The sequence below is a fragment of the Pinus tabuliformis genome, chromosome J (genome assembly GCF_031772625.1).
Source record: "Pinus tabuliformis cultivar Carrire ecotype Pingquan chromosome J, CPIR1, whole genome shotgun sequence".
Lineage (NCBI taxonomy): Eukaryota > Viridiplantae > Streptophyta > Pinopsida > Pinales > Pinaceae > Pinus > Pinus tabuliformis.
The window spans coordinates 516,574,211-516,599,199 of NC_142295.1; the positions used below are offsets into that span (position 1 = coordinate 516,574,211).

Sequence of the window (24,989 nt, forward strand, 5' to 3'; positions counted from 1 at the left end):
TGAGCCTATCTTCCTCTTATTGATGCCAAGAAGTGCAACCTATTAATTTGCTTTTTATAAGCTCAGTCTAGGGTGTTAGCTGCTGAGGGATGCCATGGAAATTCCAACTCGACCAATTGCCCTCCAAATCCCAAAGGGAAATGTCTGCTAGAGAAATTATACTATGGCTAGAAAATATTTCATGTAAAGGCAAGAGATCGTGCAAATTTTCCAGAGGGAATTTTTCCATTATGGTGTCTGTCCATAAATTGATTTTTATACCATTCCCAAGTATCCAATAGAGGCATTTGCTAATGATCGGAGTCATTGCCAAGATGTTTCCATATCATTGATCCTTTTCTGCTGGGAAGAATTTGATTTGTGCTTCGTTCTCTTTCAAGTAGGAGGTATTTTGTTCTAAGGATCTCTTTCCACCATTCCTCTTTGTTCGTCACGAATCTCCAAACCAACTTTTCCCCAATGGCTTTGTTCATTAGAATAGGATCTCTAATACCTAGACCCGTATGAGATTTGGGAGATCGAACTATAGTCCATTTAATTAAGTGAAACTTCTTAGTGCTAGACTTTCCACCTTCCCAGAGGAACTTCTTTACCTAATTGATGCGGAATATTGAGGGGAGCTAGCAAAGCCGAGAATTGGAAAAGGGAGAGTCGAAAGGACTACCTTGATTAGAACCGTGCGGCCTGCTAGAATGAGCCATTTTGCACCCCATGATTGAAGTTTGTTCTTGACTTTTGAAAGGATACCAGTACAAGCCTGCGGAGAATAGGTTGTCAATCAAATAGGAATTCCCAAGTAAGTAAATCCTTTCCAAGATCCTACTGTTCAAAAGCCAAAAATTTCATTGATTTGGTTCTGCTTTGTTAAAATTGGCAATTGGGGCCAAACTCCATGTGGGTCATCTTATTTATGGCAGCTGATATTTTTCTTGGACTCCTCTCATCGAGAGGTGTAGGATTGATCTAAATATCATCCAATTCCGATAAGTATTCATGGAGTTATGAATTTATTTGTGTTATAAGACAATTCGTCAAGGTCGGCCAACAACCAAATAAACCCCACATGTGCTCAACGTTTTAGTATAAAAGGAGATAACTTGATAGTCATTTCTACACACACTTCTATCTTGATTTCTCTCCACTTGTCTTGGGTTTTAGTGGAAGAGAAATCTAGGAGTGGATGCCCTAGACGTTAGAGGAAAAGAGGTTGCCCTAGCCGCAGCAAAAAAGGTAGCCCTAAACGTTGTTCTAAGGCAACCCTAATGTGGTCCTAAAGGCAGCCCTAACTGTTGTTCTAAGGCAGCCCTAAATGCTGTCCTAAAGGCAGCCCTAAACGTTGTTCTAAGGCAGCCCTAAACATTGTTCTAAGGCAGCCCTAAATGCTGTCCTAAAGGCAGCCCTAAACGTTGTTTCTAGGTACGGTTTAGAGCTGCAAAGATGCATGGACAGCAAGGCTACATAAGTGCTGCAAAGATGCATGGACAACAAGGCTAGATAGTGCTGCAAAGATGCATGGACAGCAAGGCTAGATAGTGCTACAAAGATGCATGGACAACAAGGCTACATAAGTGCTGCAAAGATGCATGGACAACAAGGCTACATAGTGCTGCAAAGATGCATGGACAGCAATGACATTGTGACATGGCAGCAAAGGTACATGGTGCTGCAAACTCATTGGACAGCACAATGATGGGACAGCAGCTTGTTGGGACAGCACAATGATCAATGACATTGTGACATTGTGCAGCAGAGATACATGGGACATCTAGTATTTAGTGCAGCAAGTTCATGGTGTTGCAATAGTATGGTACATGGGACAGCAACAACAACAAGGTGCAACAAGCATAGTGTTGCAAGCACATTGGGACAGCAGTGTGGTACTTGGTTCCGCAAGCACATGGGTGACAACGTGGTGCTGCAATGGCACAAGGTACAACAGTGCTACTGGGACAACAATGCAGCATAAGGTGCAGCAGTATGATGTGTACAACATGGTCATAAGGTCCAGCATTGTGATGATGGGTGCAGCATGGTGCAGTGAGGTGCAGCGTGACAACGAGATGCAGCACAATGATAGGTGAAGGAGTCACCTTGGAGAATCAGTTGAAGCAGCATGTCTTCAACTAATCTCATGTATCATCTTCTTAGAGATGATCTATTCTCTTATCTAGATAAGTCAAAGTGTTGACTTTTGTTGTAAATGTACTATCTCTCTGCTAAACTATTGAAGAACATATAAGAAGAATTGATCAAGGGTTTCCCCACATTGGGATTTGTCCCTGGCTAGCGCCACATCTTGTGTCCTCTTGTCTTGGCTTATCTTCTGTGATTTATGTTTATGTTCTATCTGCAGTGTATTTTCATGTTGATGTGATTGCTAATCTGGAAAAGATATTGACCTAACTGTGAAAATTGAAATAAATTGCTCTAAGCATAGAACATACCTAAAATTAACATGCTTAGAGGCTGAAATATTCCAGGAATATATTTGAGACTTTCGAAACTAAGACTAATGGACCAAAACTTGCAAGAATGGAAAGTACAAGAAAACAATTGGATCTGTCACTTCGATGGAGCCTCAAAGAATAATCCAAGGGTGGCAGGAGCGGGTGAGGTCTTGCATAGCCCCGAAGGAAACTTGGAAAAGTCATGCGCTTGGGGTCTAGCAGCAATGTCAAATAACCAAGCAGAGTTACATGAATTCCTTTAAGGTCTAATTCTGGCTCAAGCTCTTCAAATCTCCGACATCAGAATTTTTGGCGACTCCCTCATTATTATACAACACCTAATCAAATCTACTTCACCTAAAGATCAGAAGACTCTTGTTGAATAGGATCATAAGACTCCTGGGAAATATCCCTAAGAAAGATATTTTCATATTCTCTGAGCTCAGAATGTCGAAGCAAACAAACTTGCCAACCAGACCTGTCAATTCCAAGAAGGGAATATAGAAATTAATCGAGCTTTAGGCCATTGGCCTCTACTATAAAAATGAAGGTCCATTTCAATCTTATAAAAATCATGATGTGTAGGAATAATACAAAAGACAGGAGGTACTCAAAAAATGAAGTGCACGCTGCCTCCATGGCACCTCGCATGAATCATAATTATAACACATGCAACAACCAGTACAATCCATCTCTTTGGGACGAGATTTGGAACGGGGAAGTGACACCTCCATTCCTCCTAATGAGCATTCACACTATGGCGACCATTAAGAACCTTTGAGCCTCCATTACAACTCGCGCATGTGGGAACTTTCAGAGGACCTCTATAATTCCGAATATGCAAAGCATCAACAGGCCATTGGAAGTGGGAGCAATGAGCCAGCAAGCAGAAGGAAATGCTCTAGGCCTTGGCAGAATTCGAGATGGCAGGGTGAATTAAGTGAACTCCTCTACTTGGGATTGAACCTTTTCTCTCTTGGCTCGTTTGGTAAGGAAGATTGTGCTAGATTCAACTATTATCTACAGTCGTTGGTGGCCGATTCTTGGGAATTTGAATCTCATAGTCCAGTCCCCTCTGGGGAGCACTACTGGGATTATTATTGCTCAACGTCTCAATTAGGAATTTTGGTTGATGCACACACTTTCTGCAGTGAGGATATGGGACTAATCAACGCCTGGTCTCGAAGGGGCTCCCCCCTATTGGTGTCTGAATTAGTGAATTCATATTTACTAGCAATCCTGTACAGCGAATTGTGCCTGCAACGAGGTTTCTTTAGTGGCCACAGTGGTTTAACGGGGTCAGTCTGATGCACCTGGCACCTGGAGGACAGTAGGACTGGCAGGGGCTCTCAAAATTGGCTTTGGACGAACGGTCTTCGAGGAGGAAGCAGGCTGACAGAGACGGGGAGAAAGATTGAAGCCAGAGGCATGTGGGGAGCTGTCAAGAAAATTCAAAGGAATATGAGGAGCAGCAGGGAAATTGCATATGATAGCACAAGTGAACTCTCTGCAAGAGGACATAAAGACCGTGGCTTTGCATCAACAGAGACAGTGGGAGACGGAATCAAATGTGCTAGAGGAACTTGTATGACTTCAGGAATTGTTGTGAGTCATATGGATGAACTGAAAGCACCATGGCAACGAATTGTGTCATTGTAGGATCCGCTTCAAACTATGCAAACCAGTGCAAATGAACCCAGCTCAGGGAGTGGACACGAGGTAAACCAGCGCCTGGACCTTAATAAACTGCCAGAAGAGTTCACAAATTAATCAATGCAATGCTGTAAATTTTGCTTCATATTAGGCATCTTTTGTCAATTGTATACATTCCAATATGTAGCCAATTTTGTAAAATTTTGTGACGCAGCAGAAGATTTTGAAGCAGACAGATATCATAAGAAATCATAGCCTTATGAAGGAAGATGTAACCCCTGAGTATCCTCTGTGACCAGGCGCAGTTCTTATATAATTTAAATGCTCATTCTGGTTTAAACAAAAAATAAGATGGTGAAGAAATTGAAGGAAAGGGAATTGAAATGGAAAAAAAAAATGGAGATATTTTGAACAGAAGTACTTATTGAGACGTTAGTATGAAAAGAAGATCAACAAGTTCCATGATCTAATTCAGGGACAGATGTTCATAGATGGATATAAAAAGAATGTTTATTAAATAGATGAAGTAGGTTACATAAAAACAAGCTGACAAAAGTTGAAATTAAATTGTTTACTCAATGTATCAAATCCTTCTTATGCAGGTCAATTCCATTTTATGGAACCTAAAACCCTGGAAGAAATTGTTAAAGGTCCAACACAATGCAGATCAAGCCCAAGATCAACAAGCGTTTGGGAAGAAATGGAAATGTAAAAAGAAGGAAAAAGATGATAAAATACAAGAGCAACATAAACCGAATTTTCACCAACACAATAAAAGAAATTATGGCCTTTAATGGAATCCATTCCCTTCATTAAAATTCACATTCAAGTCTCCTTTTATCAATTCGTTGTATCATTTTATTAGGCAGTATGCAAATTATCTTTAAGGAAGTTCAGAGCAATGTTTTAAGACTCCGACTCGGCCGAGGATCGACTCCGACTCCGACTCCGAAACGGTAATGACTCGGCCGGCTCGATTTCAATGACTCGGTCGTTGTAAAAAATACATTAAATATTTATTTTTTTATTAAAAAACATAATTTTAAATATTTTAAACATAATTTTAAAGATTTTTATTCATGTTTCCAAACACACAGCATTATAATATAGATGGAAGACAACATATGATCAAAGTAGGCTCATGAACCAATCCACTATATCAAAATGGTACCCAATGGCAATACATAGTCAACTGTCATACATGATCAAAGACTCAAAACAAAATAAAAATAACCAAGGAGGCTAGAAATGGCCTCTACAACAAAAGTAAATTGTGATGGTGACCAGACTACAATACTAGTTCTACTGGCTAGTAGCTACTGCCAGAGGAGCCAAGATCATCTCGACCAATCTCTGGATCATCATCATCAGAGTCAGACAAGGGGCCCCATGGCTCCTCATCATCATCATCGTCTCCAACTGCAACTGTAGAAGTGGTACCAGTACCACTAGCAGGCTGTGCAGCAGATGCAAGCTGAGATAGAGTAGATATGCGGCTGCGCTTCTGTCGTGGCTGAGCAGAGGAAGCACCTACAACTGGAGTCCTTGCTGGCTGTGAGACTGAGGCTGGTGGATTGGGATCTGCATCCAACTGAACAGGCTGAATTTGAACAACATGTTCAAGTTCATCAAGATCCTCATCAGGATCAAACTCTGGTTGACGACTCTCCACTACCCAATCTGATGTTGGATCAATGTCTTCCAACACAATGGGATCTGAATCAGGTCTTTTGTTCAGCAATTGGTTTCGTTTGAGCCGAAGGTTGTATTGGACAAAAACTAGATCATTCAACCGTTTTTGATCCAAACGGTTTCTCTTCTTTGTGTGAATCCTCTCAAAGACAAACCAATTGCGCTCACACCCAGATGCACTGCAAGTTTGACTCAAAATACGAATTGAAAACCTTTGCAATTGAGGGCACTGGCCACCAAAGGCCTCCCACCATTGTGCTACAAAAAACATAGGAGTGTAATGAATTATGAGTTAGATGAAGGCTGAAGCTCAACAAAATTACAAATTATATCTAACTTTCAAATTATAAATGATTTAACAAACTTTAATAAAAAAAGTAAAACTGTAAAACCATTAAGAAATTGAAAATTGAAATTTTTGTTTACCTGGCTCATCTGCTTCTCTTGCAATCTTTGCTAGGTTCTTCCCAAAGGTACCTGTTGCATTGCTGAAGGATGTGACCTGTTGATGTATCTCCAGCTGATCAAACTCCGATGGGATCATGCGTTCAATGCAATCAACCAGTCCATCTCTGACCTCCCCCCTCAAAGCTCCTGACTCCTTAGCTTTATAATGATACCGTGGGTTCAAAAAATACCCAGCTGCATGTATAGGGCGATGGAGTTGATTGTTCCATCTTTCATCAATGATTGCCCAAATGGGCCCATACTTTGACACTCTATCCTTGTATGCTGTCTTTATTTGCTCCTTTGCTTGATCCATAGCCTCATAAATGAAGCCCATAGCCAACCTTTCCCCATCCACCAACCGCAACACCTTAACTAGTGGCTCAGCAAGCTTCACAATCTCTGCTGCCTTTCTCCAAAAAGTTTCTTCATGGACTTTCCTTTTCAATTCTTTGCCTTCTGGTTTGTTAGACCAATTGCTTTGATTCCATTCATCACTGGAAAACATCTTTTGCAAGTTTCTATGTTGGGAAAGCATAGATTGCAATGTCAAAAAATGTGTATCAAATCTAGTGATGGCAGGCCTAATAATATCCTTGCCTCCAGTGTGTTTCCTCATGAGACTCAAAACCAGTGTATGATTGTAGATAAATTTTGTTATGCTTTTGGCATGATCTACAGTGTTTCTGACCCAATCTAATTTTCCAATATCCTCAAGCATGAGGTCTATGCAATGTGCAGCGCATGGGGTCCAAAAGATGGTCTTGTGTTTTTCCTCTAACAGTTTACCAGCAAGAACATAGTTAGAGGCATTATCTGTGATGATTTGAACAACATTAGCCACCCCCACCTCCTCAATAACCTGATCCAATAGCTGAAACAACAAGTGGCCATCTTTTACCTTATCAGATGCATCAACTGATTTTAAAAACATGGTTCCCTGTGGGCAGAAGACAAGAAATTTTATGATGGTACGGTTTCTTTGATCAGTCCATCCATCTGACATGATGGTACACCCTGTTCTTGCCCATGAGTCCCTGAACTCTTGCAAATACTCATTAATGGATTGAATTTCTTTCTGCAAACGAAACCCCCTTAGCTCTTGCATAGTAGGGCCTTTGAAGCCTTTTCCAGCAGCATGTATGGCATCAAACATAGGCTCATAATATGGTGAACGAGCAGCATTAAAGGGGATATCAGCATCATACCACCATCTAGCTATGTAGTCACAAGCAGTCTCCCTCAATTCTTTCTTCCAATGGTCATCTAAAGTGGGCTGAATTTGACCTTTACTAACTTCAGGACCATGTGCATCTGATGGAGAGGAGGGAGTGAAATAACTTTTGATAGTCACATCACCCTTTGTCAAATTCATTCTACCCTTTCCCTTATCTTGAACAGAACCAAAAGAGGGAGGAACATAACGGAAAGGGTTGGATGCCTCAGTTTGAGGGATAGAGGAAGAACCCTCAAAATCATAGTGGGGGTTGATAGCCATCATTTTTTGTATCTCCCTCTTCCTCCCAATTTCAGCCTGTATCTCTTTTTGCCTAGCCTTATCTTCTTTAAATTTCTCAAAGCTGGCCAACAAATTCTTTCTAATCTCCTCAATTTCTGATGAGGTACATGGGGTAATTTGGCCTCTAATCCCTGCCAAGTGTTGTTTCAGCCTATTAATGCCCCCAGGACCTTCCTTAATTTTCCTATGGCAAAATTTGCAATGCATCTGACTATCAACCATTTCAACATATGCCCAAGCAAGATCTTTTGCTCTAGGTGCCATTTTTTGACTAGGAAAACAATCTGAAAATGAAAAAAAAAAAAAATTGATTCAATGTTCATTTATTTGACAAAAAACACTCTCTAAGCTTTCTTGATATGCACCTAAAATTTACTAAGCAAAAACAGATTTATAGAGGTGGAAAAAAATACCTCCAGGCACAAACTGCCTCCTCAAGCTTGCTCCAAGAATCAGCTCCTCAATGCTGCTCCAAATGGCTGCCCAAGAAGCTCCTCACTCCAGCTACAATGCTCCTCCAAGACTCCTCACTGCTGCTCCAAAACAAGCTCAAGAACTGCTCACTAATTCTCAAAGAAGACTCTCACTCAAATGCATAAGACTGCTGTGAGTGAATGAGAGCATTTGGGTGTCTTAAATAGGGTTTGGGAGGGGGAAATGGACCCCAAAAGCATTTAACAAATTACTATTACCCTTTGGAATCCATAAACTGCATTTAACTTTGTCAAAAATTACAAAAAAAGTGAAATTTTTTTAACATTTACGCTGCCCAGCCGTCCCAACATTGACTCGGCCGAGTCATAACGGACCCGGTCGGGTTGACCGAGTCACATATGACTCAGCCGAGTCATTGGATGACTCAGCCGAGTCATATGTGACTCGGTCAACCGAACTGGGTAGCTCGCCGAGTCACTCCCCAGGCCATTGACTCGGTTCGACTCGGCCGAGTCGGAGTCGATTCGGCCGTTTTGTAAAACAGTGGTTCAGAGTTTCTTCAGATTTTTGTATGTATCCTTCCAGTCTTGTACTTTTGGACTTCCCATAATATATGTTGCAAACATCGTGTTGGTGAAAACATCGCTGAGGGTCTGGAAACAAAAACAGCAGCAATATCAGGGAAAACATTGGAAAATATCAAAAAATGTCAGTAAAATTAAAAAATACCAATATATTCATTTTTTTTTTCAAATTTTTAAACATCTAAAGTAACAACAACATCAAATAAATGCATTGGCACTTAAATCCTCGTCCTTGGCTCAAGATAAACTCATCTCCTCCTCCTTTGTCCTCCATCTGTTTGCAAAATGACCCAAAAATTCTGCCCTAAAGCAGGGTCTGTCCATGGACTAGCGCTTTATTGGTATGTTGCACAATAACATCGCAATTTTTGACTAGTGCACGATGTTACCACCAAGGAAAACTGCACACATTTTCCCTGGTGATAACATTGCCGAAGGGTTTGGTGTAGAAAAGTGCACGATGTTGGCCATAACATAAATTTGCAACACTGAGTTTTAATACTAGGAAGTTCGTATCCCAATTGGCAATAAGACTTGAAAAGGAGTGATTTTGGCAAAAATATGACATGATTTATCATAAATTCTTTCCAACAAGGGAATTCATCTACATGACTGTCCTTGTTTATCTGTAAGTAAATATCCTTCTAAAGATTTGTTAGCTACTTGCACTTGACCATCTGTTGTGGTTGATACGATGAGCACATCGCTAAATTTACTCTCATTTTCTCATGGACTTCCTTCCAAAATTTGTCTAGAAAATGTCAATCATTGACTATTGCTTAGAAAAGTTTGAGTCGCTCCAAAAGGAGTTTGAAGAGGGCATTTTTACAGGCAATAAGAGAATATCTTCCGGAGTGAAGGAAAAAGGAAGAAAAGAAGGTGACCATAAAATATATATTGAAGCAAAAAACAGTAACAAAAATAACCAAAGAAATTTCATGACCCAGGCACCATAAGGGAGACCTGAAATGTTTATGTGCACCTCAAGGTGCTGCAATACCTGTCATATCCATGTGTTAAATGAGCTAATGTTTATCAGGAAATGGGTAGCCTCCATGCTCGCCTTATCCTTATGACCAAATCAATCATAAAACTTAAAAGGTATTGTTGGTCTGAGGATAGAGCTCCACAAATATGCAACTTTGTAGAAAAATGGTGAAGAGGAAATTGATCAAGCAGGCATAGGAGAACTAGCTCCAGAGCAGCAACTGAATCAATTCCAAGTTTCATGCTATTCCTTCCTAGAGGCCTACAATGAGTTTTCATGGTGACTGTTTTGTAAATTTGCTAAGTTTTGTATATTGAAGAAAACCAATGTGTTTTCCAGTCAATAAAGATTATTAGTATCTTTAATATAAAGAAAAATCAAGTCATACTTTTGGTACTATCATTAATTGTCAATCTCATAAAGACCAATTGATAAAAGGACATAACTGTTATGTAACAGACGCAGAGCAAGTCGACAAAGCTCCATGCTGTCTGAAGTTTATCTGTGTAATTTTTCTGAGCCAAGGGCCATTATTGATCTGAAAATCACTCGTGAGTGATCTCAGTTAATTAATTAATGAATGAAGGTATTACAGACTCGTGCTGGTGTGTGTCTATGTTATCTTAGGCAACGGATCGATCAGATTGCAAAATACACAGACACTGGAAAATGGAAAACAGTAAGAGAAACAGAGTAAGCAAATACAAGAACACAATAAATTAATAAGGAGTTCACCCAATCCTCCTGGGCTAGGTCTCCAGTCCAGCTTTCAGTGGTGGCCTTTTCTTATTGTGTCTTTAAAGCAGAGTCTTTACAATGAGTAGCTCAATTTGAGTCTCCTGAAACAAATGATGCTTAGCAGGGTGGTTCTTGGATTCCCCAAGCCACTAGAGTGCACAGACTCTTCCTTACCAAGTCTCGACCTCACTGGTCTTAATGGGACGAGTCCAGTTTGGTACTCAGTTCCCGACAGATATCCTCTCAGGGATTGCTTGAACCTCCCAAGCCCTTTGTCTGCTCGATGCTACCTTACTCTGTAGGTTAGCTCGGCTCTCTGTTTTCTACTTCTTGCTTATTCTCTGTTTTGTCTCTCTGTCTCACTGTCTCCTTCTTCCTTACAGTGCTCGCTTGCTTTCGCTTCGTGCTCTTCTCTCGTTCTCTGTCTGTTCATGGCTTAAAGCCAATTTGTCTCATGATTGTTCACTTCCTCTTCCGCCCCTTCGGATCGCCTGTTGTTGTTCACTTGGAGTTCCCTGCCTCTACGTCATCGCCACTGTGTAACGTCTCGCAGGGAAGTGGCCACTTGTCCTCTCACGAACTGCGCCAACTCTTCCTCAAATGGTTCGGTATTTCGGTTACGCTGTGTAATGATTCATCCGCCAACTCAGCGGTCAAATCGGACTTCAGAATTTTATGTGTCGTCGCTTAATTCTCCCTCCAGATCCGGTCATACATCGGGTGCAATCTCTGTCGTCAGATCTGGAGCCCCCAAGTCCTACGATGTTCGCTCTTATCGCGCGGTTGACTTGCTCGACCGTTAGCCCGCGATGAGAGGCGGCTTTCTCTCTCATCTGCTGGACACGCGTCGTGCAATGTGTGGAATCGCTTGTTCTCTGCCAAATCCGCTTACCGCCCCAAAGTGCCTCCGATATTCCGCCGGTTTCGGAGCGCGGGACCCGCCTTTCGCTTTAGCAGTTTCCCTACAATTTCCTGGCATCCCATGCGACCGAGCGCTCAGGGCCTTTCCTTCTCGAGGGGTTTTGCCCAATGATGCGTCGCGCATCAAAAACGGCCTTCGTTTTCCAATCCAGACTTCCCAACAGCTAGTTTGCCTCCTGCACGGTCTCCATGGGCCTCGGTCAGCGCGCTTTGACCGAGGTCCTCGTCGTTCCTTGCTGGCTACAAACTGTCACTGTTCAGAGGTCCTTCCTAATAGCTCTTTGTTCACAAGTTTTTGAAGTCTGTCCTGATTTGATACAGTCATAAAATTCTAATAATCTTTCTTGGATCCAATTCGGATCACGGCCTTCCCACTAAAAAAAGCTTTTGGACCACCAAAAGTTGGTTTTCAAGCATCGACTAAGTGAGGATACAATTGTCTCACTTGTCCAATCTCTATCCACTTTGCACTGCTCGGCTTTGAACCCTTGAGCCCAACTCTGAAGTACTCAACATCTCCCCTGCGCATCGTCCTTACCTTCCTGTCCAGAACTGTGTCTTCCTACAATTCATTGAGATATTCAGGTAGCAGGTCATCAATAGAAGGCAACTGACTCTGCTCTTCGGGATCCTTTATTAGTGAAAGTTCAAATAATCTCAAGCAATCTGCATTTACAACTGAGTAGATGTGCATGTACGCTGGTAGATCAAGGCGAAAAGCATTCTCACCAATCTTCTCAAGTATCTTGAAAGGTCCATACCTGATAGGCTTTAGCTTTTTACCTTCACCTTGCATCCTGTCTTTGCTGATATACAGCCAACTTGGTCACTTACTTGGAAACTATGCTCCATCCGATGCCTGTCATGTCTTGCCTTGTATTTGGCTTGGCTCTTTTCCAGTTGTTCCTATACTGCCTGGTGGATCTTGGATCTGTTCAATGAACCTAGTTGCCCTGTCCACATCACTGTGTCCCTCAACTATGGTGTCTTTACCAAAGACAAAATCCAAAGGAGACCTTGGTGTGAAACCAAAACAGGTCTCAAAAGGAGATCTTTGTGTAGAAGAATGTTTTGCCCTGTTGTAAGCATGCTGCAAATAACATAAATGTTCATCCCAAAGCTTAGGATGCTTGCTGCAATATCCCCTGAGTAACTGGATCACTGTCCTGTTAACTACTTTTGTCTGGCCATCAGTTTGTGGATGAAAAGCTGTGCTTTTCTTCAGTTTGGAGTCCATCAGTTCCCACAGACTTGACCAAAACTTCCCCACAAATCGGGTGTCTCAATCAAATACAATGGAAGTGGGTAATCTAAAATGAACCCATACATGTTGAAAGAACAGTTTTGCAATTTGTTCAATTGTAATCTGTTTATTACAAGGTATCAAAATACACATTTGTTGAACCTGTCCACAACAACATATAGATAATCGTGACCTTTCCTAGATTTAAGCAGTCCTCCAACAAAATCCATGGAAACACTTTCCCAACGGTGAAAAGGAACTGGTAATGGAGTGTACAAGCCTAGTTTTCTGTTGCTGGGCTTGCCTTTAGCACACATAGTACACCCTCTTACATATCTAGAAACTGTCTCGTTCATTTTTGGCCAATAACAAAATCTTTGCAGCTATGCAACTGTTTTACTTACCCCAAAGTGACCTGATATTAGAGAAGTGTGTGCTTCTCGAATTATCTTTATTCTTTCAGTTTGTGGAATGCATAACTTCTCACAATGATATAAGAGTCGGTCCTTTACATGATAAGCCAATTCTTCTACTCATTTGCCTTGACTTAAAGTTGCATATACATCTTTGAAATCTATATATTGAGCATATTGTTCAATGTAGCTCTCATGTAACACAGAATTATGCTTAAGTATAGTAGATGCATTTATAATGGGTTTAGATAACATATCTGCAACTTTGTTATGTATGCCCTTTTTATCTCTAATGACGAAATGAAACTGTTGTAGAAAACCCATCCTTCTATAGTGCCTTGATTGCTGCAACTTAGTTTGGGAGTGTAGATATTGAAGTGGTTGATGATCAATATGTATTACTGTCCCTTTGCCCATTAAGTAATGTTTCCACTTTTTCACACTCTGTACTAATGCATACAATTCTTTATCATATGTAGGATAGTTAACTACTGCAGAATTAAATGTCTCAGAATGATAACATATGGGTTTACCACGCTATGTCAACACTACTCCCATGGCATAGTCACTGGCATTCGTTTGGATCTCAAATGGTCTTTGAAGATCAGGCAGTGCTAGTACAGGTGTCGTACTAATCTTTTCTTTCAAGGTGTCGAAGGCTTTTTACTGTTTGCCTCCCCACTGAAACACCTTGTTCAATCTTGTTAAAGCATGTGAAGGAGCTGCAGTTAAGAAAAAGTTAGAAATAAACTTTCTCCAATATTGTGCTGCTCCTAAGAAGCTCCTATCTTCTGTAGCAAATTTGGGTTTAGGCCAGTTTACAATCACTGACACATTAGAGGGATCTATCTTCAATTCACCACCCCCTACTATATGTCCCAAATTATTCAAAGATGTTTTGCCAAATTCACATTTTGAGAGTTTAACATGAAGTTTTTCTCTTTTCAAAACATCTAGTGTCTGCTTAACATGCTTTAAAAGTTCTTCCCATGTTTTGCTAAATATCAGAATGTCATCCAGATACACAATAACAAAATCATCAAGAAAAGGTCTGACTACATCATTCATTAATCTCATGAAAGTAGCAGGAGCATTAGTTAAGCCAAAAGGCATAACCAGCCACTCATACAATCCCTGCTTTGTTTTGAAAGCGGTCTTCCATGCATCTTGTTCTGCAACCCTGACCTGGTGATATCCACTATGCAAGTCTAGCTTGGAAAAATAAACAGCTTCTTTCAATTGATCTAACAGAACATCTATGCGAGGAAGGGGATAACGGTTTTTTATTGTTATCTTATTCAGTGCTCGGTAATCAATGCACATTCTCCACGAGCCATCTTTCTTCCTCACCAAAACGATTGGTGACCCACATGGTGATGTGCTAGGTCTGATGAACTCTTTCTCAAGCAACTCCCGCACCTGCTTCTTGATTTCTGCGTTCTCTAACGCGAACAACCTGTACATTCCAATGTTAGGCAATGGAGCATCTTGCTGCAAAATAATATCATGCACTATTTCCTTTTTGGGTGGCAGACCTTTAGGTCCTTGAAACAAGATATCATACTCTGAAACAACCTTTTCTAAATCAGCTTGCTGTTTAGCATTACAGCCTTCAAATACATTGGTTTTATCAGGTTTCTTTTCCTTTATAACCATCAATAAGAATTGCTTACATGAATTTATCATTCGTTTCATCTGCCTTGAGTTTATGAGAGTATAATTATTCTTGAGCTTATGAGCTCTTACAAAGTATTTGATTCTATCTTTAACAAGTAGATACTTGTTCTCAGCTCTATAGAAGATAGCTTTTCTGTCATAAGTAAGGACTTCCTAAAACAATTCCACATATATCCAAAGGAATTATGTCTAACTCAACCTCATCTACAAATGCTGACCCAAAAGAAAACTTGAGTTTGCATTGTCTAGTCACTTGTAGTTGTGCTTTATCATTTAACCATCCTAATGGGTATGTTTTCTTGTGAGGTGTAGTCACTAATCCCAACTTCTTTACAATTTCTTCAGAAATTAAATTTACTTGTGAGCCACTATCAAACAAAGTATCAATCTTTTGATGCTTGGAAATAACTCGAATATGGAAAAACTCATGTCTTTTCCTCTCATTTTCTTCATCAATAAAATATTGTGCAGAATTACTAGTAGATGCTTCAGAACTCTTACCTTTTATACCTGTGGCTGCAATAGTTGTTTCATCTCCTGAGTCTGACCCCAAATCTTTCTGAATAGCTACAGCAGTCTTCTTCTTCTTCTTGCCCTCGAACTTCTTAGATCTCAGCTCCGGATGCAAAATCCAACAGTGCTCGTCATCATGCCCATCCTTTTTACAGTGAGTGCATGAAGCCTTGCTTTTCTATGCAGTGTTAGCCTTCCTTGCTTTCCATTTCTGCGTTCTTTTCACCTTATTCTTGCTTGCAGTCGGTTGGGATGATCCCCCAATTTCTGGACTTCCATTCTTTCCTCTAGCCTCTAGATGAGTAGCTTGTACAGATACCTCATCTATACTAGTGGGATTAAACATGAGGATAGTGTGCCTCATGTAGCTGTGTAGACCACCAATGTACCTCAACAGAGTCTCAGGTGAGTCTATGAGATTCCTAGAATCAATGCTCTCTTTCTAAATTCTTGGGTGTATCTTTGTACACTTTGCCCTTTCAACTGTCGAAGAGTTTGCCAGCTCATCATGGCTTGCTGCATGTAAGCCAATGGATAGAACTGTTTTTTGATTGCATAAACAAATTCACTCCAGACAGAGATAGTCTTACCATGTCTCTTCATGTCAGCTTGGGTCCTGCCTTCCCACCAAACTAAGGCAGTGCTTCCAAGGCGTAGGCTTGCCAGCTGAATCTTGCTCTCATCTGAGTCGATACTCTGCACTCTGCAATAAACATCAATTTGTCTAATCCAATTGTCCAACTTTTCTGCATTCAACTCTCCATCAGATATAGGTAAATCAAATTTGACATCTAATTTAATCAAAGATGCCTTCTTTTTATGTTCAGGGCTATTAGGAGGTGTGAGAAAGCTTTCTTCTTTCCCTTTGCCTTTTGAGTGGTCATGGAAGAAAGACTCATCTTCTCCTTTGTCTTGTTTGGAGCCTAATGCATCTTCATCCTTGTGTTTTTTAAAGTCCTTATACATTTCCTCTACCATGGACCTTATGGCTAGAAAACTATATATGAATTGAGGGTCTGGCCCCATAGAACCTTCTTCTGACATTGTCTTCTGAGGGTAGACTCTCCCAATTTCAGGATTAGTTTCGACCAACTCTCCTTCTCCTAATTTGAGCTTTGATCTAGATAGCATTCAACAACTAAATCCAACACAAGCTTGTCTAACCTTAACAACCTAAAGCTCTGATACCACTTGATCTGAAAATCACTCGTGAGTGATCTCAGTTAATTAATTAATTAATGAAGGTATTACAGACTCATGTGCTGGTGTGTGTCTATGTTATCTTAAGCAACGGATCGATCAAATTGCAAAATACATAGACACTGGAAAATGGAAAACAATAAGAGAAACACATAAGCAAATACAAGAACACAATAAATTAATAAGGAGTTCACCCAATCCTCCTAGGCTACGTCTCTGGTCCAGCCTTTAGTGCTGGCCTTTTCTTATTGTGTCTTTAGAGCAGAGTTTTTACAATGAGGAGCTCAATTTGAGTCTCCTGAAACAGATGATGCTTAGTAGGGTGGTTCTTGGATTCCCCAAGCCACTAGAGTGCACAGACTCTTCCTTACCAAGTCTCGACCTCACTGGTCTTAAGGGGACGAGTCCAGTTTGGTACTCAGTTCCCGACAGATATTCTAACAGGGATTGCTTGAACCTCTCAAGCCCTCTGTCTGCTCGATGCTACCTTACTCTCCAGGTTAGCTCGGCTCTCTATTTTCTGCTTCTTGCTTATTCTCTGTTCTGTCTCACTGTCTCCTTCTTCTTACAGTGCTTGCTTGCTTTCGCTTCGCGCTCTTCTCTCATTCTCTGTTTGTTCATGGCTTAAAGCCAATTTGTCTCATGATTGTCGCTTCCTCTTCTGCCCCTTCGGATCGCCTGTTGCTATTCGCTTGGAGTTCCCTGCCTCTGCGTCATCACCACTGTGTAACGTCTCGCAAGAAAGTGGCCACTTGTCCTCTCACGAACTGCACCAGCTCTTCCTCAAACGGTTCGGTATTTCGACGCTGTGCAATGATTCATCCGCCAACTCAGCAGTCAAATCGAACTTCAGACTTTTATGTGTCGTCGCTTAATTCTCCCTCTAGATCCGGTCATACATCGGGTGAAATCTCCGCCGTCAGATCTGGAGCCCCCAGATCCTACGGTGTTCGCTCTTATCGCGCGGTTGACTTGCTCGACCGTTAGCCCGCGATGAGAGGCGATTTTCTCTCTCATCCGCTGGACACGCGTCGTGCAATGTGTGGAATCGCTCGTTCTCTGCCAAATCCGCTTACCGCCCCAAAGTGCCTCCGATATTCCGCCGATTTCAGAGTGCAAGACCCGCCTTTCGCTTTAGCGCTTTCCCTACGATTTCCTGGCTTCCCATGTGACCGAGCACTCGGGGCCTTTCCTTCTCGAGGGGTTTTGCCCAGCAAAGTGCTAATCGCGCATCAGAAACGGCCTCCGTTTTCCGATCCAGACTTCCCAACTGCTAGTTTGCCTGCTGTGCAGTCTCTATGGGCCTCAATCAGTGCGCTTTGACAGAGGTCCTTGTCGTTCCTTGCTGGCTATAAACTGCCACTGTTCAGAGGTCCTTCCTGATAGCTCTTTGTTCACAAGTTTTTGAAGTCTGTCCTGATTTGATATAGTCATAGAATTCTCATAATCTTTCTTGGATCCAATTCGGATCAATTATGATGTAAATATTTTTCCTTAGCCAAAGAGAAGAAACTACAAACTATTCATTGCAGAAACCACTTGCATTGGGAAAACTCCTTCAATTAGGGAATTTGATAACAAAGATTTTACAGCATAAAGCAAAATCATAAACTTAAACATAAGCGCTTCAATTATTATTAACTCTTTGGCTTATGAAACGAAAATGCTTGATCTTCTTTCTTCTTCATCCTATAAGATTCTTCCCAAATACCCTATTAACTCCATCACTCAAAGTGTCACCCAAGCCATTAAATCCTCTTCTGTTGACCATGCCATTCAGCAGCGCCTCATCCCTCACACCCCCAGACCCCCAAAATTTACAGTCAACCTAAAATTCACAAACCAGGAGTTCCCCTTAGACAGATTGTCAATGTCATTGGCGCCCCCACCCATGCCTTGGGAAAATATTTATCCAGAAATCTCCAGCAGTTTGTAGGGTCCACCTCCTTTTTTTATCAAAGATTCAGCTGATTTTATTTGTAAAACTAAATACCTCCAGATCAACGACCAAGGCATTTTAGTCAGTTTTGATGTCGTTTCCTTGTTTACAAAAATTCATATTCCCGAAGCCATTAACCTTATCTCTAATATTGTGGACTCTGAAACCCTTAATCCCATTCAAATTTGCCTCTTTTCCACTTTCTTTTCTTTCAAAGGCACCAACTATGAACAAACCAAAGGCACAGCTATGGGTTTTTCCCTTTCCCCTGTTGTAGCTAACATCTACATGGAGCACTTTGAGACCCTAGCCCTCAACTCTTGGCATCAAAAGCCAAAATGTTGGTATCGGTTTGTTGATGACACTTATGTTGTCTGGCAACATGGCCTCCCTACTCTCCATGCCTTTCTTACCCATCTTAATAGTATCTCTCAGCACATTCAATTCACCATGGAGATTGAATCTAATAATTCCCTTCCCTTCCTTGGAGACGGTTTCCAGTTTCCCTAATGGCTCCCTAACCGATATCTTCACGCCCCTTCCCACCACCACCCTTCCCAAAAGTCAGTTGTTTTAAAAACTCTTATTTCCTGCTCCTTAAAAATCTCTGCTCCTAAATTCCTTTCTAAAGAAAAATCCCATCTATTCCAAGCTTTTAAGGTCAATGGTTACTCTTCCTCTCAATTTAATAAAGCATTTCAATCCGTTGGTAAGTCTAAATCTTACAATTCTAATTATTCTCCTCCTATTGGAATGGTTTCTTTTCCTTATATAAAGGGCACGACTGATCTCATTTCCAAGGTTTTAGCCAAAAGAAACATTAAAACAATTTTCAAACCTCTAAAAACTCTAAAGCAAATATTTTGGTCAGCTAAAGATAAATCTGATCCTATTTTAGGATCGGGAGTCTACCAGATTCCCTGTTCCTGTGGCAAGTCTTACATTGGTCAAATTGATAGTCGCTTCAAGATCTGTCTTAAAGAACGCATTGTTGAAACTTGATACCCACCACCATCGATTGTTTAACTCTGCAATAGCTAAGCACTCTTATAAATCCAAACATCTCATGTGCTTTGATCAAGTTAAAATCTTAGCTTCAGTTCCTTTCTACAAATCTCGAATCATCTGGGAAGCTCTCGAGATTGAGAAGAACCCCGTCAACTTCAACAGAAAAGATGGCTACAGGGTAAGCCAATCCTGGCAACCTGTCATCCATTAACTCAGCCAATGAGTATTGCTCCCTCCTTTCTCCTCTCCCTGCATCCTTTCTTGCATTTATTCTTTATATCTTCTTATTTATATCTCTTCCTCATATGTGTGTGTGTCTCCAGTTTTTCTTTTCCAAATATTTTGTAAATATATCATAAATACTATGGTCCTATCATAACCTAATCCATTTCTATATTTTATTGACTCTAAATTTTTTTTTTTTGTTAAGCTTGGCAGGTCCATCCATTTTCTATTATATATTAGGCAAATTTACACCACACAGGTTGACCGGGTGGCCTCAACTTGCCCCGAGGGGAAACCAAGTCTGTTGGCCACCAGTCAATGTTATAAGCCATCCAAAAACAAAATTGTTTCAGTCTTTCTAGCCAAGCTAGATAAGTCTCAATCTCATGTCCAAATACTACATAACTGTAAAAACTAGCATATGCAACAGGAAAATTAAAAGCTAACCGCATAAACAAAAACTATGCATGGGGGGTCTAGTCTTTCTGCTCATCTGAGACAGAAGCAACAGGAGCAGGATCTTTAGCAGTCGCCCCTGGCATTCCATACAGCTCCAGAATGCAAGGGATGTGGCGGTCGATTCGATCCATCCTGATGTCCTGTTTGTGCAACTGGAAGAGGATTTTCTCCATATCTTTTTTATAGTTTGGCAAGCCCTGCATTGTAACCGCCATCCCCACAATAATTTGTTCCATCGCTTTTCCAAGAAGGCTCTTCATTAATAAATACAGATAAAGGGTGTGCTTAAACTGAGTAATTCTCCCACGGGTATTCCCTGGATCTGGGACCAACGACCTCCAATTGTCGAGTTCTTCCTCTGATTCACTTTCCTACTTAATCTCTGCTTCCCAGTCTTCGATCAGCGTTCGAATTCCCGCGTTTGTCCTGTCTCAATATGTCGTTGCAGCCTCTACTATGAGGTACTCGACAGGTTTACAACCCCTGCGAGCTTTCGACGTGCTCGGCCCCTTGTCTGTCCGGGGGGCTGACCTCTCCTACCACACCCTCGTCCTCTCGCTGCTCGAGCCATAACCTGTGCAGTGTAGCCCTGTTGACATCCAAACAAAGTTAGGTTCGTCAAACCTTGCTCAGCATCCCATCTGTGCCATTCATACAGTGCCGCTCTTACATACTTCTCCGCCTGAGTGTTAAGGTAGCCCAGAGCCCGCAAGTGGCCAAGGGAAGTGGGTTTCAGACTCTTCTCCTGGGGCTCCTCATAGTACCCCTCCCCCTTGCTATGGCTCAATTGTCGATCGTCCCGCTGCATCTGGAGCCAAGCCCACAAGCCCGTCCAGAGCCTGGCAGGACGCCTGCAATTATACCCACTTTTTGCACCCTCAGCCAGCAGATGCGAGCCATGGCTTTGCTTGCCCCTCCGCCCAGATTGTCGCCCGGGATCCCTAGCTTTGCCCTCAGTGCTATGTGGGTGCCCAGTTTCCCAAGGGTCTCTCTGCATCCTACTGCCATGGCTGAATTCCCATCCCCCTGCCCTCAGCTCTTTCGTGCCTCTCTCTTCGGCACCCAGCCCCCCAGAAATGGCAATCCCACTATCCCTTATTCCCCTGGCTTGAGAGACTAAGGATAGACCTGCATATCTTCTCAGCCCACAATTGCCAATTCCGCAACCAAGGTTCTGGTTCGATTGGGATAGAATCAGAAAGCAGAACCAGGCCATGGCATACCCTTTCTGCCCCCAATGCATCCCATACAAAGCTAATCCCCATTGCAACGGCCGCTTGCCCCTCCCTTCCCCCCAGTAGAACCCCAACCAGATCATGGAATCAATACAGGAGCAGGACCAAATTACATACCAGGAATCCATTTCTTGTCCGCAGCCAAGGTTCCTTGCTTGCCTTCGCCCCTCCCCAGCTCTGAGTTGCCTCCCGTCTCCACAACTACTCTCCTATCCTGCACGTCGAATGCCTTAACCTTCTCTGCCACCCTTCCTTATTCCTTTCTCCGCCACCTTGCCCACTCACCATCCATGCATTCATTTCGAAGGACACCGCACCCCCTGCCTTGAGCATGTGGGGGCGGCAGTCGTTATGGCCTTCGTACTACCCATATCACATCCCAGCCTGGCCTCTCTGACATCGACCCGCATGCCGATCGGGAATATTGACTATAATTTTTATTTCCAGATATTTTATAAATATTAATTTATTGACTCTAATTTTCTATTCCATATATTTTATAAATATTATGGTCCTATTATAACCTAATTTTTTCTATATTAATTCATTTGTAATTTTTAAATAGTGTTTATCTTTCATTCAAACCTTTCACATTCCCTCTAACGACTACTTTTGGACTTTTTATTTTAATTTTAATTAATTTTGACAATTGCCCCATTGTTCGTCTTGTAATGGCTTGGATCCATAGTTATTTAAGGCTCATAAGCACTAGTTTCATCTTCAACGAGGTTTCCAGTCCCTAGTGATAGGTGGAGTGTCTAACCAAAACGTTGGACAAGTAAAATCTCATACACAGTTTCCTTCAAAAAGCTTCTAACAATATGAATAATATGACCGACATTCTCTTTTAAAGCAATACTGTCAAAGCATTATAAGCCCTGATGCTTACGTACATGGAAGTAAGCCCTTTGCGTTTATAAATTCCAAACTACTTGCCCACAGGTGAAATTTGTAAATGTTTAAACCGAATAAATCGGACAGTGGATTAAAGAGGTGCGGGACCCACGTGCCGGCAGAGGCAGCCGTCAGCGCCAAAATTAGTGGGTATTTGCACTCATCTCTACAGCTAAACCGTGACGAGAAGTGGTAACCGCTAAACCGTCACAGGAATAAAAAGTCAGGGGTGCTAACCAAATTTCGACTCTGCACAACAGAGCTGAAGACTATAAAATAGGCTAATTTTCTAGCAAACAGAACCTCTTTCCCAGTCTATCTTCCTCACTGAATTAACAAGATTCTTGCCAATAATTGAAATTTCCCAGTTTAGATTGTAAAAATTACAATATTGAGGTACCCAATAGAAATTGGGGCAAGGAACCCATCTGCAATGTCAAAAATCGGAAACATACAGTTTTCCATTACCGAAATTGAATTTTTTTATCGCAGGATTCCGTCAAGTTGGGGGAAGAAAAGGGCGACTTTCTACAAGATTAGACCGTTCCAAACAGTACCAGCAGCTCCGTTTATGTTTCAAAATCTTCCGCTGGTATCTGAGTTCAGAGAAACTTGATGGCTAAAATATTAAATAAAACTGGTTCTTTTGCACGTTTTTTACAAAGACAAGTAAGATAGCACTACTAATTTTTCGAAGAAAGCAATGTAGTTCAACCTGAATGCTAGTTAATGCCAAAAAATAATTCAATAATATCAAGATGTTAAACTTCAACTGTAACGCACCAGTAGGCATCTCGACTGCTTGCTTCCGATACAACTTTAATGTCGGCAGCTATCAGGTGCAGCTTGAGCGTCCAAGCTGTTTTTAACCCCAGATAGACACTGATTCAAACTTTAACGAACAAACACTCTGCAATCGAACATATTTCATTACGAAATTTGTATTCTTCAAAAACTCCGGAGTCAGCTGCTAGTGTGCTGTTTAACAACCGAAGTAGTGACAGAAATCCGGGGCGGTGCATGTTGTGATCGTAGGTATTATAGTTTTTATATTTACGCTATATTGCTTTCACGGCCGAAGAGGAAAAACAACTAGTGAAAGTTGGTCGTTGGAGGGTTTTTGTTCGCTCGAGTTTGACTGTAAGTAATCAAAATTCCGAAGCTTCATCGGTATCGTTAAATCACTTTTAATGAATAAATGAGATTTTTGGTATTTTTATTTTCGGCCATTTTAATTTTTAATTTTTTTAAGGATATTAACAAAAAAAAATTAATGATATTTTAAATAACTTTTTGTTATTTAGTTTCATATATTTTATTAGATTTAAGAGGCGTTTTAATTTTAGAAAACTTAACCACGCTTTATGAGTAAATGTGTATGATGCGGCCTAAAATAAATCAAAATATAAGATTGCAAAAAATTAATTAATTTAGAAATAAAAGAGCAATATATTGATTGTGTTTGATGCAGCTTAAAATAAATCAAAATTTAAGATTGCAAAAAAATTAATTTATTTAAAATTAATAGAGCAATATATTGATTAGGAGTTCAATGTATCACTCGTTAGAATTGATTATGGGTTGAATGCAGAACAATGTAAGTGTTATGGTAATTTGAGGCTTAGTGATATTTGTCATATGACCAATTTTTTCGACCAATGGAGTTGAAAAGGGGTAAGCCTTTGCTTACTTTTGGCTCACAGTTCTTATTTTCACCTTAGAATGTGAAGGTTATCCTTCCGTTCAGCTGAGTGTCAGCCCCGACTTCCTCCCTCCTGGTCACATGACTCGATTGACATGTTTGTTGAGAATTCAATAGGGCAATGAATATGTTAATTCTCTTAATTTGATAATTGTTTGTGTTACCTTTTACTTATTAGCTTTGGTTGTTATTATTCCAATGTGCAATACATCAAACAGCTACCAAAACAGTAAGAATAGTGACACAATATATATGCTACAAGCCAGGGCCAAAATCCCTCCTCTTGAGGGGAAAACCTGTAAATCTCTTCTTTATCTTTTAGATCTTTCAATTGACGAATACCATGACCTAGACTCAGACAAATACCCTCCAAGATCAAGTCTACCATGGCCTCCAACTGCAATATCTTCGACCTCCCAGTAGATCTGAAATTCTGCTCCCCAGCAACTGTTACTACTCCTCTAGGAGACTTCGATCTCCCTCTAATAGCCTTCCTCTTGACTTCGCTTGCCTTGACTTGAGTCCTAGGGCTAGTAGGATGCCCTAAGAGACCTTTGCTTGCCTTCCCTTCTCTTCTCCTTCCAAAATCGAACCCCAGAAGATCCAGCATAGAAAACCCTAACTTCAATCTTCCCAAAAGAATAGATAAGGCCCAAAAACTTTGACTTCTTCAACTTCTTCTTCTTCGCACTTCCTTCTTGACTTCTTCTTCTTCTTCTGCTTCTTCACATAAGAGATGAGTGAGTGAGTGATCCAAATGGAGGATGAGTTCCTCTTATATATAGGCTTCTTCAAGGGTGGACGTGGCTCTTCATGTAGGCCGACTTGACAGCTCATTAGGCCGACTTGATCTTGGAGGTATTTTGACACTTTAAAGACAAAATATTTTTTTCTTTACAATTTACAATGTGCCCATAGGGTCTTCAATATATGACAATGACTCTTATACCTAGGACAAACCCTAGAAGCACTCAATGGGTGCTTGACCTATAAAATAAAAGAACTTGAGCATGAAACCCATGCTCTAATAATAATAATTTCTTTTTCATTTTATATT

At 41.0% G+C, this 24,989-nt stretch overlaps 1 protein-coding gene across 1 annotated transcript in view; it reads right to left on the minus strand.

Moving 5' to 3' along the window:
* LOC149228023 (Transducin/WD40 repeat-like superfamily protein) overlaps positions 1-23,400 on the minus strand; it is a 394,377-nt gene extending 370,977 nt beyond the window's left edge. Inside the window, exon 1 of the mRNA XM_089378042.1 lies at positions 23,014-23,400. Within this exon, the coding sequence (XP_089234168.1) occupies positions 23,014-23,023 (10 nt within the window). The 5' untranslated portion in view covers positions 23,024-23,400. The remainder of the gene's footprint in view (positions 1-23,013) is intronic.
* Between the last annotated feature and the right edge of the window lie 1,589 nt (positions 23,401-24,989).